This window comes from Carlito syrichta, unplaced genomic scaffold (genome assembly GCF_000164805.1).
Source record: "Carlito syrichta isolate Samal-C Ts95f unplaced genomic scaffold, Tarsius_syrichta-2.0.1 Scaffold308801, whole genome shotgun sequence".
NCBI lineage: Eukaryota > Metazoa > Chordata > Mammalia > Primates > Tarsiidae > Carlito > Carlito syrichta.
The window spans coordinates 52,470-70,731 of record NW_007252897.1 but is presented as its reverse complement, the minus strand read 5'-3'; the positions used below and the strand labels follow the sequence as shown (position 1 = coordinate 70,731).

At 54.5% G+C, this 18,262-nt stretch overlaps 1 protein-coding gene across 1 annotated transcript in view; it reads left to right on the top strand.

Annotated features, from left to right (window-relative positions):
* LOC103268188 (zinc finger protein GLI2) overlaps positions 1 to 18,262 on the top strand; it is a gene marked incomplete at its 3' end in the record, with an annotated part of 184,745 nt that overhangs the window by 115,368 nt on the left and 51,115 nt on the right. Inside the window, exon 2 of the mRNA XM_008065728.1 lies at positions 10,574 to 10,679. Within this exon, the coding sequence (XP_008063919.1) occupies positions 10,574 to 10,679 (106 nt within the window). The remainder of the gene's footprint in view (positions 1 to 10,573; positions 10,680 to 18,262) is intronic.

Below are 18,262 nucleotides of genomic sequence, written 5' to 3'. Positions count from 1 at the left end.
GCCTCAGCCTTCCAAGTAGCTGGAACTATAGGCGTGCGCTACCACGCCCGGCTGATTTTTGATTTATTGTAAAGATGAGGTCTCACCAAGTTGCCCAGGCAGCTCTCGAACCCGCAGGCTCAGGCAATTCACTCACCTCAGCCTCCCAGAGTGCTGGGATGACAGACTGAGCCACCGAACCCGGCCATCCTTGGATAAGCTTTGATGCACGTCAGCTGGTTTCCCTCTCAGTCTCCCTCTGATGTGGGCCCCATCACCACCCTTGTCTCACAGATGAGGACACTGAGGCACAGGAGGCTTCAGTGGGTCAGCGGTTGAGCCAGACTTGGCTGCCATGACACCAGCAGCAGGCTCAGTTCTGCCCACCGAGACACGGTGTTCCTGCCGGGCTAGGTCCCAGTCTGCCTCCTGTGGCCTGTCCCCCGTCATCTCAGGGTCACCGTCCGAGAGGATAGATTCCACGACTGCCCAGGCTCCTGTGCAGTGAGGGCCACATGGCATCTGGGCCAGCCTCTCCCAGTGGCCTTGGCCAGAGCACACTCCCAGCCCTGGGACGTGCATGCCTCTCTGTGTCCCTGTCCGCCCCAGCCTGGGGACCAGCCCCTGGACGCTGCTTGGCTTGGAGTGGCTGTGCTGGCCCCAGCCCAGCACACTCTGCCTTTCAGCAGCTCTTTTGTCAAGTAACACCTCGACCTGGGGTGGGGTGTGCACGGGTGGCTCTGCGGAGGCCCAGGTCCTGCTCAGCTGTTTGGGGAGGGCGGGAGGTGGGAGAGCAGGCCTGATGGCACAAACTGCCTGGGCCTCAGCCGGCCGGACCCCAGTCAGCTTGTGACGTTGGAATTTCCTGTCTGATTTTAACCCCCCCACATCTTTTTTCCCCCAAGTGAGACAGAAGCACTTTTTAATTGCATGCTGTCGAGTGACCATTCAGGATATTATTCTTATTAAATGCTTCCTGTGGGGTGGTGGCTGGACATGGGAGAGGCCTCTGGAAGTGCCCTGTCCTGTGGCTTGTTATGGAGAAGAATGGTGCCATTTGCTGGGCCCTGGGGAGTGAGGCTTTCCTCGATGCACGGACTCTCTCTGTGCCTTCTAGCTCTGACGCTTAGGCCAGTCAGTGACTCCACCCCTATTGGAGAGCACGAGTCCACGTGCCTGAAGGGTTGGCATGGAAAACTGTCACTTCTCAAAGCCAGAGCGAGGCTCCCAAACCAGGGGAGGGAGCCTCCCGTGGCTTCTCCCAGTCTGGTGTGCACCTTCTTTCCTGTGGCACGTGAAGCTCAGGTCCCTGCGTACTTTCAAAGCCTGCATCAAGATCCTGACTCCCAGACCCCTCACGGCCGCTACGCAGAAGCCCCATGGACAGGACCGCATGGTGGTCCCCAAGGTGTGTCCATCACCTGCTTCTCATCCTCGTGTTGAGTTTCTCCAACTGGTACAATGCCTGTGGGCGTGGGTCTTCCTGAGAAGGTGGGAACACCGGTGCTCCAGCGGGTCCTGGAAATGGAAATGGATGAGAGCCTTGGGTCTCCCGGTTAGAGATGCCCCAGGCACACAGAAGCAGGAGCTCTGGGGTGGGATCCAGCAAGAGCCCGAGAAGCACTGAGCTGGTGCTTGTAGGTGCTCTGCAGAGTCTCTTGCTATGTATATGACATCATTTATTCCCCAGGAGGACCCCAGGAAGAGATGTTTCCAATCCAGTGGGCACAGGAGAGACCACATGGTTTGCACCAGGGCTCACACTTCCCACAGCTCAGCCCCAGGGCATAACAGAGCTGTCCCCGCTGCCCCAAGCCTGGAGGACCTGCCATCCTCCCCCTTCCTTCGGACTCTCCCCAAACCACTTCTTCCAGGGAGCCTTCGTGGCTGCCCTGGGCCCCATCGAAATCTCCCTTACTTGACTCCAAGGCCATTCTGGCAGCCTGTGCTGCGTGGCCCTGGCTGAACCCCGCAGGGTCAGGTTCTCTGGCTTTGGCAACCAACCTACACAAAGGTGCCCCCGCTGCCCCCCCATAGGCGGGAATCATGCCTTTTGTTCTCCATGAACGACCTTCTTACACTGACAGAGCGGTGGAAGCCTTGTCCGGGGCAGGCTGTGGGTGTGACTGCCATCCTCTGGGCTGCAGCGGGCCAGGGATTGAGAACTCCGCCCCAGGTGGCAGGCATCTCCACTGTGAATTCCTGGTGGGGCTGCAGCCCGTGTACCTCAAGGCCACCCTAGCAGAGGCCACACATCTGGGTTACATCGTGTCCCCGGACTGGATCTGGGCGGCCGAAGGAAGGAGCGTCTGATGTTTTTCTTCGGAGCCGTTGCCGTCATTTCTGGTATCTTCTGGGAAGCCTGCAGCTCCAACTTCCCTAAGGAAGAGGCCTTTGGTCTCCCCAGGGATAGGAGAGGGCAAAGTCCTGCACCGTGGGATTCGTGGCAAGCCCAGCATGAGTGGCTAGAACAGGCCTTAGCCATGTGAACAACAAGCGAACGTTCCATATCAACTGGAGTTCATCGCCGGAATGACGTGCTGATCGCCGCCCTTACCCACCGGATCAACCTTTTTCATTTGCAAGGTGTCTTCACAATCCCATGCTTGAACAACCTAACTGACCAAATTAGGCATGAAGGGTGGAGTGGAGAGCGGCAATTTCTCTCTCTGTGTCTCTCTTTTGGGGACACAGAGTTGGTGATGGCTGTGTAGCCGGTGGGTCCTACTCAGAAGTGCACTTGTTCTTACTTGACCGATTCAGGCCTGGGCCAGGCCTCTGAGATGGCTGATGTGTGTTGGACACCGACACCAGGGACAGAAAGGTAGGAAGCATTGGAGTTTGGAGTCACTGGCCTGAACCTCGTGGGGATCGGCCATCTGGGAATAGAGGTGGGCGGTCAGCAAGGATTAATTTGTAAAAGACCTTTTCTGCAAAGCTCCAAAGCCATGCCTCGCGTCATTTCTGCTGTCCTCACTCCATCAAGCAGTGAGTTTATACCAAGTGCACATCTAATGGGGGATGCCTCATTTGAATTTCTGTCTGATGCATCTCAGTGTCCCTTACACTGGGGACGGAGGAAAAGGTCCCTTCGTGACCATGACACTGGGACCCTTGTCATATCTGCTCTAAGGTTGATAGAGATGTGGAAGGGCATTGCCACTTTTTGAGCTCCTACTCTGCAGATATACCGTAAACACTCTTCACGAAAGTCAAGCTGGTCTTATTCCTATTTTACAGATGACATAACTGAGCTTGGAGCACTTGCCACTTGCTGGCAAGTGCAGTTTGTACTCAGATCTGTCTGGATGCGTGGCTCACATGCTTCCTGCTCCTACCCCTCGCTGTTTGGACAGCGGGGACAAGTGATCTCCTGTAGGACCCTTGTCTGAAGGGCAAGCTGCGAGCAAGCGGGATTTCAGGCTGACTAGGAAATTTATGACGCTTGACTCCCAGCGTACCCTGCGACTGTTTTTCTTTCCTCTGCAGCAGCACCTTCTTTTGTCAGACAGATCTTGCCTAGGTCCTTCCGTTAGGAGCACGGCCACTTGTAGTGTGAATTTGTTCCCATGACTTTCCCGAGGTCTGTTTAAAGAAAAACAACAGAACAATCACACAGGATACTACTCAAGATGCAAGGAAGTCTAAGGCAAAGGAACATAATAGAATTAGTCACTAACTGGGGAATCTGAAGCAGAGTACCCCATAGTGGGGGAGAAATTGGAGGCCAAAAAACCCTTCTGCGTCGTCCCAGAGCCATGCTGAGTTGGAGTGCCTCCACTTCAGCGGATGGGGGGCCGCCCAGAGCCTCACCGTGCCCAGCACAGAGCTGGCATGCAGGAGCGCCGGCTGGGTGAGTGGTGGCCAGTGTCTTTGGGTTGAGGCCTTCTGGCCTGGAGGTTGTAAAGGCATGCGGGGGCAGCACAGAGGTCACCTGGGTGTGGCAGGTGGACCCGTGGTCCTGACATGTGGCCTGCCAGCCACTACCACTGCCCCTGGGATTCACACCACACAGCACGTGAGCCAGTGCACTCAGAAGCCTCAACAGCACTGAGCACGCCTGGGTTTCCCCATCCTGAGGCTGCAACCCAGAGGCTGAGGGACTTAAGAGGTCAGGACCAAGTGCCCCCGCATGCGCTTCCTTGGTTCCTGGTCAGGGATGCGGCCAACACATCGGCCTCCTGCGTGGCGACCCTGGAGCATGGACCAGTTGCCCGAGAAGAGTGGGCAGCCCGGGCACACCCAGCCCGGGCTTCAGGCCTCCCTTCCCGGGCCCACCTAGCTGCACCAAGATGTGTCTGTGCTTCCTCATCACCCAGACCTGTGTTAGCAAAGTGGGGCCTCGCCTTCCCTCAGCGGGTGTCGGGCAACACAGCTTCTCTCAAAGAAACCATTTCTTCTCTGGTCCAGTCCTGCCCTGTGCACGCCAACCACGGGCTCTAAGTTTTTCTTACCGTCTTGACAGAAAAGACCATAGTAACTGGAGACTGTGCTCATCATTAGGGGCTGGACAGCCCCAAGCTGGGCGTCTTCAACACATCCAGTATCTCCGGGGAGGTGGTTGCTGTCACCTCACTGGCCTCTTGGCCAGCCGTGGGACAGCCCCTCTGCATAGCGGCAACACATGACTTCATCCGAGGAGAATTCCTGGGCTGCTGACACGACTGCCTGGTCATGTTTCGGTGACCCAGTTTTTCCGACTGTTTGTCTGAACTCTGCTGACCCCCACCCCATTCTCTCCCCAGGAATTCGCCAGATCGTTACTAATGGGGCATTAACTTGAGCCGGGCTTCCAGGGAAGGGTCTCCCTGCCCCTTTTCAAAGCCCTGCTCACTTACACAGCGAGATCATTATACCTAGGACACAGCTTGCCCCGGGACCACCAGCCAGGAGCATTTGCAGCGCAGAATTCCAGGGCTTTAATGAAAGAAGCCATCACTCCACCACCCTCAGCTTCTCAGGCTGTCGGTTTTCTGTGCAGGATCAAAAACAAATGTACGCTTTTTTCTTCCAGTTAGGGAGGGATAGTCCATCGAAAATTCTCATCTTAGAGTTTGGTCCTCAGGAATTTAAAAAGAGTCATTTGAAACGGCATATGGGGCGTGTGCGTGTATGTGTGTGCGTGCATCTCCCCCTCTGCTGGAAGGACTTGATTTACTTTGGATTTTTTTTTATTACTTGAAAAAAAAAAGAGCCCACAATGAAAACAGTGTGTGGAAGGGTCTCATTCAATATGTTACTTGAGGGCCGCTCTTGTTCTTCTGTATGTCTTCCTGTTCCTCGAGCATTTCTGAGGCCTCTGGAGGGAGTCGTTTCTTGCATGAGTTTGAAAGTGGAATTTCCTCCTCTCAGGTTGGCCATGGGCTCTGAGCAAAGTATTCACGTCTGGAAGTTTTCTACCGGTGCAGGTGGGGACAATCCTTGCTGGTCTGAAAGTGTCCTGAGACCTCATGAGTCAGAGTCCACTGTTGCTCCTCAGTTCATCTTGAGTGGGTCCCCAGAGACTGTGTGTGTGTGTGTGTGTGTGTGTGTGTGTGTGTGTGTGTGTGTGTGTGTGTTTGCACATGTGCACACACTGAGTGAGGCTGGAGCAGATGGGCTGAGTGGATTTGGAAGGAACCCAGGCCAGTGTGTTATATATACACGGCCATAAGGATGAGCTGGCACTTGCACCCAGAGCCCCTGACGGTGCTCTGCTCAGAGAGCTCCCATGCAGCCTCAGTGTGTCACTGGCTGGAACAGGCGGAGTCCTTTTCCTAGGAGGCGGGTCACCATTCCCAGACAGAATTGGGGCTAGGGAAGGGGCCTGTGCACAGACGAGAAACGTGCAACCCAAAGGCGGCATATAAAATTTCCCCAAGTCCCAGGGCCACCTAGTGGCAGGGACCAGTCTGGGACTCTCAGCAGTTGTGCACTGCTACCCCACGCCCCCGGACCGCCCTTGTGTGGCATTTTGAGAAGCTTCATCCGTTCAGGCAACTCCCTGCTCTGGACCTCCCAGGGGCTTCCCGAACTGTTCAGGAAAAAAATCCCACCATTCTGCCCACAGCCCACCCAGTCTTATAGGACTGTCTCTCCTGACTGGAAGAAGCGTGGGAGACCAGCTCCCTCTGGTCTAACCAAACTAACCTTTGTGCTGAATCTGCTGAGTCTTTTCCCTGCTGCTGGGCCTTTGCACCTGCCATTCCCTCTGCCTGGAGCCGCCCGCCCCCAGAGAAGCCCGACTCGCCCTGCACTGTGTCCACCTCGCCTCTCTGTCCCCTCTGATGGCATGTTGGGAATGTATTTGCTGGCTCGTGCACCACCTGCCTCCTCTTTCTGGGCCGCACGCAGGCTCTTTGTCACGACACTGTTCCCAGTGCCTAGAACAGCGCCTGCCGTGTGGTGAGTGCCTGATGCAAGGTGGGTGGATCCAGGCATGGAGTGAGCAATCCTAGACTGACTCCTAGCCCGTGACCCCTGCTGATTTGAGTGTGTTGGTGGGCAGAGGTGTCTGGGTGTGACTCCTTGTTCCTTCCCCTCCTGGCTGACCTTGGGTCTGACACTGAGCTAGGCATTGAGGTATCACTGTGCTGCTGCCGAGGGCGTGTCGTGTGCTGGACACGGTGTGGTCTGAGGAGCCGCGTGAGGCTTAGAGCCCCGTCGTGGCTCACCTACAAGTTGAGTCTCACCACCCTGAGCCTCAGTGTTCATTCCTGAAAAATGGGGAGAAGAACAAGTTTGAGGGTGAAACGAAATGAGGTGTGGTGAGCCAAGCCCGCGAGACAGCAGACATGGCTAAAGACAAGTGCCCGCAGCTCTGAGCCCAGGGGTGCTTGGCCCTTCTGCGCTGGCTGACCTGACACGGCAAGCGAGGGTGTGAGGACCCACTAGACGTGTCCCCAGGCTCCTGCTGAGGAGTCGGGTGGAGGGGATAGAGGAAGGGAGGGATACAACAGCAGGGTAGCTGCTGGGAGAGCAGCCGGGCCTGTGAGAGTTGCTACCTACAGCCCACCTCCAGAAAGAAAGTACTTTCTGCAACCTTCACAGCCTTCACCCCAGCGGCCTCCAGAGAGGGAGAACAGGCCCAGCTGCGTCAGGACTCTGTGGGTACCTGTCCCCTGTCCCCTGTGCCTCTTCCTGGAAGTCCCAGGTCCCTCCCCCAACACACACACACACACACACACACACACACACACACAATGTAGAGACACACATGCATACACACACAATACGCATATGCACATATACACCACACACACTGTACACAGACACGTGTACATACACGTATACAGACACACACATGTCTTGGTCTCTGGGGCAGCAGGGCGGGCATAGAACTACCTCCCTTTCCTGTTTGCCTGGAAGACCCCTGAGGTTTCTGCTGTTTATAGACTCCATAGACACAGGCGAAGTTGCATGAATTCTGGGTCCCAAGCAGAGCATGCCGGCTCCCAGCTGGGGCTAGGGGTAGGGTGCTTGGGCTCTGATGGTATTGGGAGGCCTTCTTTAGTTTCTGTGGGAGCCAGACTGGGGAGATGGGGACACTGAGGGGTGGCCTGTGGGGAGACCCAGGAGTTGGTATTTGTGATGTCCTGGGTGCTGTGTGTGTGTTTGTTAACTACAGAACCCAAGCCAGGTGCAGACAGGGTGCCCCTGGGATCCCCCTTGCACCCAGGAGCTACCTGTGGGTGCTCATTTGGGCTGGGTGAAGAGCCCACGGTCAGCCGTCCAGAGCCTTGGATTCTCCTCCTGGCCTGACATTTTTAGTCCCATGACTTTGGACAAGTCCCTGAATCATTCTTGGCCTCCATTTCCTCATCTGTGAAATGGACACAGTAACACCTACCCTAGTTGCTTCATTGGGCTTCTGGATATACAGGGAAACATTCAGAAATACACAAAAACGAACCATTTTAATTTTGTTAGTAATACTGTCATCTGGTCTTCCTGGCTTTTTGGTGGAAAAAAAAAACCCAGACCATTTCTTATACATTTAGGAACGTAAACACTGCTCCCTTGAGGACTCCCTGGGGCCTTGGGAAGGCCCAGCTGGTCTCTGGTCTCCTCAGGGTTTGCCTTGTGTGTGAGCATTTTGTCTTATGTCCCACCGCTAGGAAATTCATAGTTTGATTATGGGCTTTGGGGACACCCCGTATTAGTGATACTTGTCTTTGTCAGCAGAACACCCATTGAGCACTTCTTATCTGCACAGGCTCTGGGCTGAGTACCTCCTCCGTGTGTACTTCTCATATCTGCAGAGTGACCATGTAGGTCGTTACTGTTATCCATTTTCAAATGCACAGAAACTCTGCAAAGCAAAGAAACTTGCTCCAAATTGTAAAGCAGATGCACGAGCTGATTCCCAGAGGCTATTGGCCTACAGAGAGCCTGGTGGTACTGTCATAACCAGAGTCACAGCCCCATGCCAGGCTCTCCTGTGCAGGGTTGGGGCCTCAGGGAGGAGGTAGTCTTCCCAGCAGTCGGCGGCTCTGGGAGGGAGAGCTAGCTAGACCAGAGGGTTGGACTGTGCGCCCTTGGCCAGTTCCTCTTTGAGGTTGGGTTGGGCAAATTGCTTGGATTAGGATGAGAGGCTCTGGTTTCTTTATTCTCGGTCCCCATGGAAGGTGCCAGTATTGTGGAAGTATGGAGATAAAGTTGAATATGTAAAAATTAAAGATAAGTCTTCAGTAAAAAGTTCTCTTCCCATTAAGAATTTACCACGTTAGCCAGGCTCAGTGGCTCAGCCTGTAATCCCAGCACTTTGGGAGGCCAAGGCGAGTGAATTGCCTGAGCCCGCAGGTTTGAGACTAGCCCAGGCAACTTGGCAAGACCTCATCCCTACAATAAATAAAGCAATTAGCCGGGCATAGTAGTGCATGCCTGTAGTTCTGGCTACTTGGAAGGCTGAGGTGGAAGGATCGCTGGAGCCTAGCAGGTTGACGCTGGGGTGGGTGGCCATGAGTGTGCCACTGCACTCCAGCTTGGGCAACACAGTGAGACTCCAACTCAAAAAAAAAGAATTCATCATGTTCAGTTGATCTCAAAGGTGACGTGAGGACCAAAGTGAGGCCCAAAACTTACCTGTACAATTACCATTTATATATTTAATCCTGAGTTGCACCCCACATCTTTAAAAAAAGCAAACAGCTGAATAAGAAAAAAAGAATTCATCGTGTTCAATCCACGTGTCCATTGACGGATGGACAAACAAAATGTGGTCTATTCATACAACAGAATATCATTCAGCCTTAAACGGGAAGGAAATTTCGACACCTGCTACAACATGGCTGAATCTTGAGGCTATTACTCTAAGTGAAATAAGCCAGTCACAAAAAGGACAAATATTGTGTGATCCTATTTATATGAAACACCTAAAATAGGAAATTTATATAGACGGAAGGTAGGTTGGTGTTTGCCAGGGGCTGAGAGGAGGAAGAATGAAGAATTAGTGTTTAATGGGTGCAGAATTTCAGTTCTGGAGATGGATGGTGGTGATGGTTGCACAGCAGCGTGAATGTACTTAGTGCCACTCAGCTGTGCATGTAAAAATGGTTAAAATGGTAAGTGTTATGTATGTTTTCCACAATAAAAACGAATTTGTAGTGTTTGCAATACCATGGCAGAGTCTGTCTGCAGACAATTGGCCGCATCATTTTTATGCGTTGATTGCAGTAGGCCTAGCAGTTGGCTGACCTGTCTATATGTAAAACAAACCCATCCGCTTTTCTCTAAATTATTCAGAAATCCAGACTCAACCCTGCCTCCCGCTGGCCTGTGGCCTTCAGACTGAGGGAGAGCCGACTGAGAAATCTCTACTTGGTTACCCTTTTTCCAGTATAACTCCTTTTTAAAGAGCCCTGTTTTCCTAAAGCCTATAATTATGTTTGCCTCGAGGGTACCCAGGATTTTTTTTTTTTAATAAACAAAGAGTATCCTACAATTATCATGATGATTTGTTGAGGGCAGGCCAAGTTCAGACAGGAGGCTGACTCAACTCTGGAAATGGACGCTTTCCATCCTGGGGGCACCCGCCCGTGCTCGTGGGTTCGATCATTAATATTAAGAGCTGGAGCATGAACAGGTCCACAGAGATGTCTGCTTTCTACAGCCAGCAAGATGGGACAGGCAGCTGGGTGGGATTTGGCCTCCTGGAGGGCCCTGCCTGCGCAGATGGCTGCAGGTAACTGTTCCCGGCCTGTGTGCCTGCTGCATGCGGACCCTGGGACAGATGCCACCAGAGCCACACGCAGGCGAGGCCAGGAGGGGCGAGAGCCAGCAGAGTCAGAGCCTGTTGCTCTGTCAGCCCTGATTTGAGGGGCCGAGCCCAGTTTCGTGGCCCTGACTGTAATCTCCCCGAGTTCAAAGAGCGCTTAGCTGCTTGTCTTTGTCAAGAGCGCAGTTGGGGATCTTTTATATGGAAGATGTAGGATCGGCGGGTGGACTTTGATTGCTTATTCACCCTCCTTCGTGGGCGTGTGGTAGCATGGGCACCGCCGAGCCCTTGTCCTGGCTGCTCTTGCTATGAAATTCATTGAGCTTTCAGGCCCTTAGAAGGCGGCTTTTCTGGGGAGGGCCAAGTTTTTGAAGTCCTGTTTCTCTCCCCGCTCCACAGTGCCGCAGCACCTCTTGCCGCCCTTCCACGCGCCCTTGCCGATTGACATGCGCCACCAGGAGGGGAGGTACCATTACGAGACTCACTCTGTCCACGGCGTGCACGGGTAAGTCCTGCCCTCTGCCTGCTGCTCCCGGCATGCTGTCACCTGCCACCGGGAGCCGAGGCCGGCAGCCTCGGCCTCCTCTACTGCCTCTGTCTGTCTGTTGGGAGCTCCTGATCCGTCCTGACTAAATGTTCGCCTTTGTCATCCATAAGTGCACAGACCTGGGACCCTGTGTGAGGGTGGATGGGCGGCATGTGAACACCAGCCCCGCTCTGCTTCCCGTATCACTTCCTTTTTTTTTGAATTGGAGTCTCCCTCTGTTGCCCAGGCTGGGGTGCAGGGGTACACTCACAGCTACCCTAGCGTCGAGTTGCTGGGCTCCTTCCGCCTCAGCCTTCCAAGAAGCAGGAACTACAGGCACGTGCTACCATGCCTGGCTGATTTTTGATTTATTGTAGAAACGAGGTCTCACCACATTGCCCAGGCTGGTCTCGAACCTGCGGGCTCAGACAATCCACTCGCCTCGGCCTCTCAGAGCGCTGGGATTACAGGCTGAGCCACTGAGCCCGGCCTCCACATCACTTCTAAGGCTCTGGGCTTCCTTGGTGGGTCCTTACGTGGTTTGAGGCTCTTTACACATCCATGAAGTGGGAATCCCCTCCAGGCCTAAGAGCTCATATAAGTAAGGTGACCTTAGGGTGATGTTGTCCCAGCATAATAGTTTGAGCACCCCTTTTGCTTCTTCAAGTGCCCCCATTTGAACAATAAATTATATAGTCGTGCTATTTATTATTATTATTATTATTATTATTATTATTATTATTATTATTAGAGTCAGAGTCTTACTCTGTCGCCCAGGCTGGAGTGCAGTGGCATGATCACAGAGACCGCAGACTCTACCTCCTAGACTCAGGCGATCCTTATGCCTCAGCCTCCTGAGTAGCTGGGACTCCAGGGCTTCGCCACCACAGCCGGCTAATGTTTTGATTTATTGGAGAGACAAGATCTCACTGTTTTGCCCAAGCTGGTAGTCACGTCACTACTAAAAACAAGTTAAAAGTGACGCTTTGGGGTCCCTTCCTATGTTCTTTTTTGAGGTCCCGGGCAGAAGGGATGTGTTCAGCAGTGCAGTCTCCATCTGCCCAACCCTGTCCCTCTTCGTTCCCAGACGGGCTCTCAGCCGCAGCTGGTGTCAGTGTTCCTGGCCTTTAGGCCTCAGAAGCTCAGCTCCTTGTCACCACATCCATTTTCCTTCCAGAAGCGAGCCGCCCCCTCCTCCCTCCACACTCTCTGCTGTTCCCACACCTTTCTCCAGGGGAGCCTCTGCAGAGAGTCAGCTGGCCCCAAGGCCCCTCTTGAGCCAGTGCCTTCGCAACACCCTCTGGCCCCGCTACCTATCCAGGCCGAGCTGCACACACAGCCCTGCCCATGCTTCTGTGCCTGGCCTCTCCTGCCTGTCCATCGTGCCCCCTAGCCAGCCCCCCTAAGCCTCAGCAGGGGAGCCCCCTCCTCCTGGGGGCACTGTGACCCTCACACTGCGCGGGGGCCCCGATCCGGATGCACGCCAGAATTCTGTTTTCACACCTGCCTCCCAGCAGGCTCTGCCCTCCCTCTCATGTCCGTGTCTATAACAGCTGGCACGTGATGGGTGCACAGTTAGTGCTTGCTGAGTGGGGACCTTCTCCCCACATGCCACCTGGTGAACACAGACCCTCCTGGCTCTCCCCTCTCCCATTCTGAGGAAGTCAGCGAACCCTCGGTGAGCTCTCGCTGTGTTCAGAGCATCGTGCCGAGCAGTGACCTGGGCCAGGGCATCCTTGCCTCTCCAGGACAGGGCAGACCTGGTACTTTTATTTTCCCCTTCAGAATATTTTCTGGGCAACCCCCTTGGGTGCCTTCCCACTGTGGGAGCTTTTCTGTCCTCTCAATACATCTTGCTTGCTATATATATAAAATTTTTCTGCTTGTTAACATTCTACTTGGAAATAATTTCAGTTGTACAAAAGTAGTTGCAAAAATCATTTTCTGTTCACCCTTCCCCCAGCTCCTCAAATGTGAACATCGTACATAACCCAAGACTGATAAAGATATGAGTCCGCTGATCTTACTGGAATTCAGTCAGTGGCTCGCGAGTGTCTTCTTCCACTCGGTTTGGGATCCGGTCCTGGTTTCTGCCCTGCATTTGGTATTGTGTCTCCGTCGTCATCTTTAATCCAGGGCAGCTCCTCAGACTCTCTCTGTCCTTTGTGAGCTTGACAGTTCCGAAGAGTTCTGGGCAGTTACTGTCTAAAATGTCTCTCGCTCTGGGCTTGCCTGCCGTTGCGTCACAGTGACAGTCAGATCCTGTGTTTTGGAGAGTGATGTAACAAGAGTGGCACGTGTCTCCTCCAGGTGTCCTGTCAGAAGGCACATGATGTCCATGCTTCGTACCGCTAGAAAGGTTGATCACCTGCTTATGGGTTGTCTGCTGGGTTTTCTTCACTTTAGAGTTGTTCCTTCTCTAGTGAACAAGTGCATTACAGGATAATACTTTGGGAATATGTAAATATCCTGTTTCTTGTTTTATTTCTACCCACTAACTTAAACATCCATTGGTGGTTCTGGACAGAAACGGTCATTACTAGTGTTTGCCAAATGGCCATTTTCTGTTTCCATCATGCCTTCTACGTTTACTGATTGGGATTCTTCTGTAAGGAAGAGCTGTCCCGTGTTGTGCATTTATTTATTTATTTTATTATTTATTGGTATTCACATAGATGCACGTACATTTGTGTTATTCTATGGGTTGTACCCTATTGTTATCGCCATTTAGTGTGGTGTTCAAATTGTCACATACTTGGCCATTGGGAGTCCCTTCGAGTTGTCTTCTGTGTCCTTTTGACAGTTCTCGCTGGGCGACAGCCTTGTGTCCACCTGCTGGGTGATGGGGCGGTTTCCGCCCTCTGCTCACCTCTGGGGCCCCTTCACCCACAGGTGGCTGAGACTGCAGCCCAGGCAGCCTCGGGAAGATGCTTATGTGTGCCACTAGGTGGGCCACCCAGAATTGCTCAGTTGGTGGCATCTGAGAATCCTGGGAGGATCCGGGGAGCTTGGTCCTGGGGATGGGCAGGTTGGTGTGACTGAGTTCCTGCTTGTGGGACATGTTTGGCTGGTTCAGTGACACAGATCCTGAACATAGCAGCCCTGTCCCAAAGTGCTTCCTGCATGGGCTCCCGTTGCTGACGGCGAGATGTGGGTGGTACTGAGAGCTCCGTGCAAACAGAGTCCATGCAGGCGTGTATTGCTCTGCATGGTTAATGTCCTGGCTACCATCTCCCCAGCCTCGATGACTGCCATTCCTCCTCATAGCTGATCTTGTGAGCAGACCCCACGGTAAACACTTTATGTCATTTAATCATGTCATTTAATTTATTAATCCAAAATATAGTTGTTTCAGGTCCTCCCCATTTTACAGATGAAGAGACTGAGGCAGCACAGAGAGGGTAGATAGCTAACCCCAGGGTCTCCCACTTAGGGAGGGGGAGAGTTAGCAGTTGATTCATGGCCCCCTGAGCCCAGGCCCTCAGCCACATGCTGGTCTTTCTCTTGGAAGCGTACGTATGGACCCCAGGTCCCTCTGGCGGTTTTAGGCGGTCCCTTCGTGACAGCACATGCAGCCCATTGTTAGGGCATTACCCCAGCTCAGCGGGCCCCAAACCTCTGGCCCAGCGGCATCCTCATCCCCTGGAAGGCTGTTGGGGCTCACGCCCCAGCCAGGCCTGCTGCATCCGTCTCTGCGTGGGGCTCACATCCATGTTTGACACATCCTCCAGGTGATGCTGCGGCAGGCTCAGGCTTGCGAGCTCAGGTTGCAGGCAGAGCCCGGCCACCAACGCCGCTGAAGAGGAAGGCCCTTGATGCTGTCCCTCCCTGGGCAGATGGGAAGCCCGGGCCCATAAGCGGCCTGGGTTTTCTCCAGCCTCACCCTTCTTCAGCTCTGGGTTGGGCCCGGACGGAGGGGCAGCTGTGCACGAGCCCCTGGAGATGGAGGCTGTGGGTGCTGGCAGCCAGCAGGAGTGGGCAGCCTGACTGTGGCCTGTGGAGACAGCCTTGCCCCTGCCCGGCCTACACGGCTCTTCCACTAGCCTGGACACCTGAGGAGTGGTGTATTTGTTTCCTATAGCAGCTGCGACAAGTTACCGCAAACATGTGACTTAAAGCAGCACAGATTTCCTCTCATATAGTTCTGGAGGACGGGAATTGCAGGTGGGTCTAACGGGGCTACAGGCAAGGTGTTGGCGGGTGGCTCCTTCCGAAGGCTCCAGGAGGGAACCATGCCTTGGGCTCTTCTAGTTTCTGGAAGGCTCCTGCGCTCTTTGACTTGCAACACCAGCCTCACCCCCTCATTACCTTTTCTGCCCTGCTTCGTCCTCACAGCACCTTCCTCCCATCTGGGGTAGTTTCTTCCCTCTGCCTCGCCCTTCTAAGGACACCTGCAGTCGCCCCTTGGGGCTCACCTGGATAATTGAGACTCATCTCCCATGCCAGGATCTTTAAGGTCTTCACATCTGCCAAGTCCCTTTTACTATAGAAGGTACCATTTACAAGATCCAGGAATTAGGACGTGGACACCCTTGGGGGCCACTTTTCAGATTATTTGGAATCGCCAAGCCCCAGTGGGGAGTCTGGCCTCACCCAGTAGAATGCAGTAAAGCATGGCAACAATTTGCATGGGTCTACAGCCGGCTAGGCACAGCCCTGGAGGCTGGTGTGCCGTCCTCATTAATCTTCTCAATTGCCTTGTGAGATGGGGTTTAAGCACCCTCTTGCAGATGCAGACACGGAGGCTCAGAGAGGTACATGACTTTCACACATTACCCCTGCAAAGTGGTTGCTTCCACAAGGGCTGAGGAAACCCAGGTCTGGGTGCAAATCCCTCCCCAGGCATGGAGGGGCAGTCTGGTAAACCCCAGTGACGGGCAGCAGCAGGGTGTTCCCAGGACCCTCACCCTGTCCTGGGTGGACTTCTGGCAGCTCCACATTATCCTGGGGACAGTTGATCCCTGCCCAGGCCAAAGGAGGACACAACGAGTTTCCCAGGGCTGGCCTGGGACTCTGGAAAGCCCACCCCCTCTCTTCTGCCATTCCCAGTGCCCAAGGTGGGAACAGGACAAAGCCTATGAGAAAAATGGCCCTGCGACTCTGTCTTCCATGATGAATGTGGTGGGAGCTTGGTGGAGCCCTGGATCCATCACACCATGTCGGGCCGCCCCTCCTCACTGGCACCAAATGTGTCTCATTACACAAATGCTGCGCAGCCAATGAGCTGTGGCGTCATCTCTTGTCGGTAAAGTCTGAGCCTCTGCTCCTGCTCTGAGTCAGGGCGCGGGTGCGTCTGCTGCTGCATTCTCAGTGCTCCTGCTCGCCACCACTCCGGCACCTGGACCCCTCCCCAGTCCCTCTCAGGACCCTGGCAGCTCCAGGGACAGCAGGCTTCAAGGAGGGGCTCCCTGCATGCCCTCACTCTGCCCTGTCCTCTGCGTAAGAGCTTGTGACTGCGAGGTCTCCTCCCGCTGGGCTTTCGGCACCTGGACTCCTAGCCATGACTAACATGAACTAACAAATCTCAGTTTTCCCATCTGTAGGAGGGTCAGATCTACTGAGCTGTCCCAATAATCCAGTCTACTTAGTTACTTTGAGAAGGTAATAACTCAAGTGTCCAGAACAATTTAGAAACATCCAACATAAGCCAGCGACAGTTACGACTGTTGTGGCCCTCACTTGCCTACTTGAGAAGGGGTCCACGGTAGGCTGAGGCAGGCCACAGAATGTCCTCCAGAGAGGAGGCTGTCAGGGCCGTGGCATGGGAAGATGGGGAACAGGGCTGCAGAAGTGCTCCTAGGGGAGGAGAGGGGAGGCACCTTCTTTCCCCCACTTGAGGAATTGGGACTTGCTCCTCTTGGGACCAGGAGCAGGAGAGAGCGGTCAGATCTATTGTCAGATCACTGGAGGAGCAGTTAGGAGATGGACCGGAGAAGGGCCGGAACTGTGTCAAGGGGACCTGCCAGAGCTGCCACAGTGGCCCCGGGAAGGGAGGGCAGAGCTGACCACACAGCTCCAGGGACTGCACATGGGTGGCAGGGGCATGGAGCTCGGCCTGGGAACACCCACGCTGCCCGGCCCAGCGGGGTGGCTTTCCTGCAGACCCCAGCCCGCCCCTCTGCAGAGCCACCCTTGCCAGGCACCTCAAGGTAAACCCCAGGGCAGCCTTTGCACAACTTGCTGATGCTCCCATGGCTCCAGAGGAGGAAACGAGCTGCCGCGGGCGCCTGTTGCAGCGTCTTTGGTCTGTGCACACCGCAGGTGAGGGGCGGACAGTGGGTCAGAGGCGATTACTGCTGGTCAGGCGGGGTCCTCGTGTGACCCCCAGGGGGACGTGTTCCTGGTCTCCAAGAGTCCAAGCAAGGGGGAGGAACGAGGGTGGCTGTGAGCGGCGTCAGATGCTCTTGCAGTCTCTCCACGGTCTGGTGAGACGAGCGGGAAAGAGACGCTTTGGACCCCTCGGGGCCCCCGCCTTCAGAAACAGGCCCGGGTGTGGTGGGGACCGAGGCCAGGCCAGGCCAGGCGGGACCCCGGCCCGAGCTCCCCATCTCCTCCATGGATGCGGCCACGCCGACCGGCATCTGGGCCGCCCTGGGCCAGAATTAACTCGTGTCCTTGAGGGGAGAGGTCAGAGTTCACGCTCCTGGTTCAGGAGGCCGGGGTCTACCTCAAACCCCTTTGTTGCTTATGGGGTCCTCCCCTGCCGGCCCTGCCCTGCCCATGGCCTTCAGAGAAGACCAGTTTATTTTTTTTATTTTTATTTTTTGAGTTGGTGCCGTCGCCCAGACTGGCACGCTCCCAGTCACCGCAGCCTTGACCTGCTGGGCTCCGGCGATCCTTCCGCCTCAGCCTTCCAAGGAGCTGGAACTACAGGCGCGCGCTACCACACCTGGCTAATTTTTTGATTTATTGTAGAAATGAGGTCTCGCCAAGTTGCCCAGGTGGGTCTCGAACCCGCAGGCTCAAGCAATCCACTCGCCTCTCCCTCCCAAAGTGCTGGGATGACAGGCTGAGCCACCGAGCCCGGCCAAGAAGACCAATTTCAACTGCTTCCCACTAAGAAGGCCTTACAGAAACGGTCTCATGCAGCTGTTCCCAACCCTGACTGCAGATCTGAACCGATGGAGAGTGTCTTAAGGTGCACATTCCCAGGCCCCAACTCTGAAAGTTCTGACTCTTGCAGGCTAGGGTAAGGCCTGGAAATCTACTTATTTCCAGGCACCTTCTGACCAGAGTTTGACCTGAGGCCACCCTGCTTGTTAGATACCCAGGAAAGCAGCCCCGGAGCTGCTTGTTGGCTTTCTGGCATCATAGGACCAGTGGGTCGCAGAGCATTTTCTCTTACTGATAACACCCCGCCCCTGAAACATCTGGTGTCAAAAACCCCCTGGTTCCTTTTGATAGCCCGTTCAAAGGTGAGTCCCTCCACATGGACCCAGAGCCTAATCATATTCTCAGCTTGCAGAAGGCCGTGACCGTAGGAGGTGGGAGCAGCCACAGTATCTCAGCCGTAGGAGGACAGCCCCCTATTCTCCCCTCCTGCTGGGTGCCATGTCTGACCA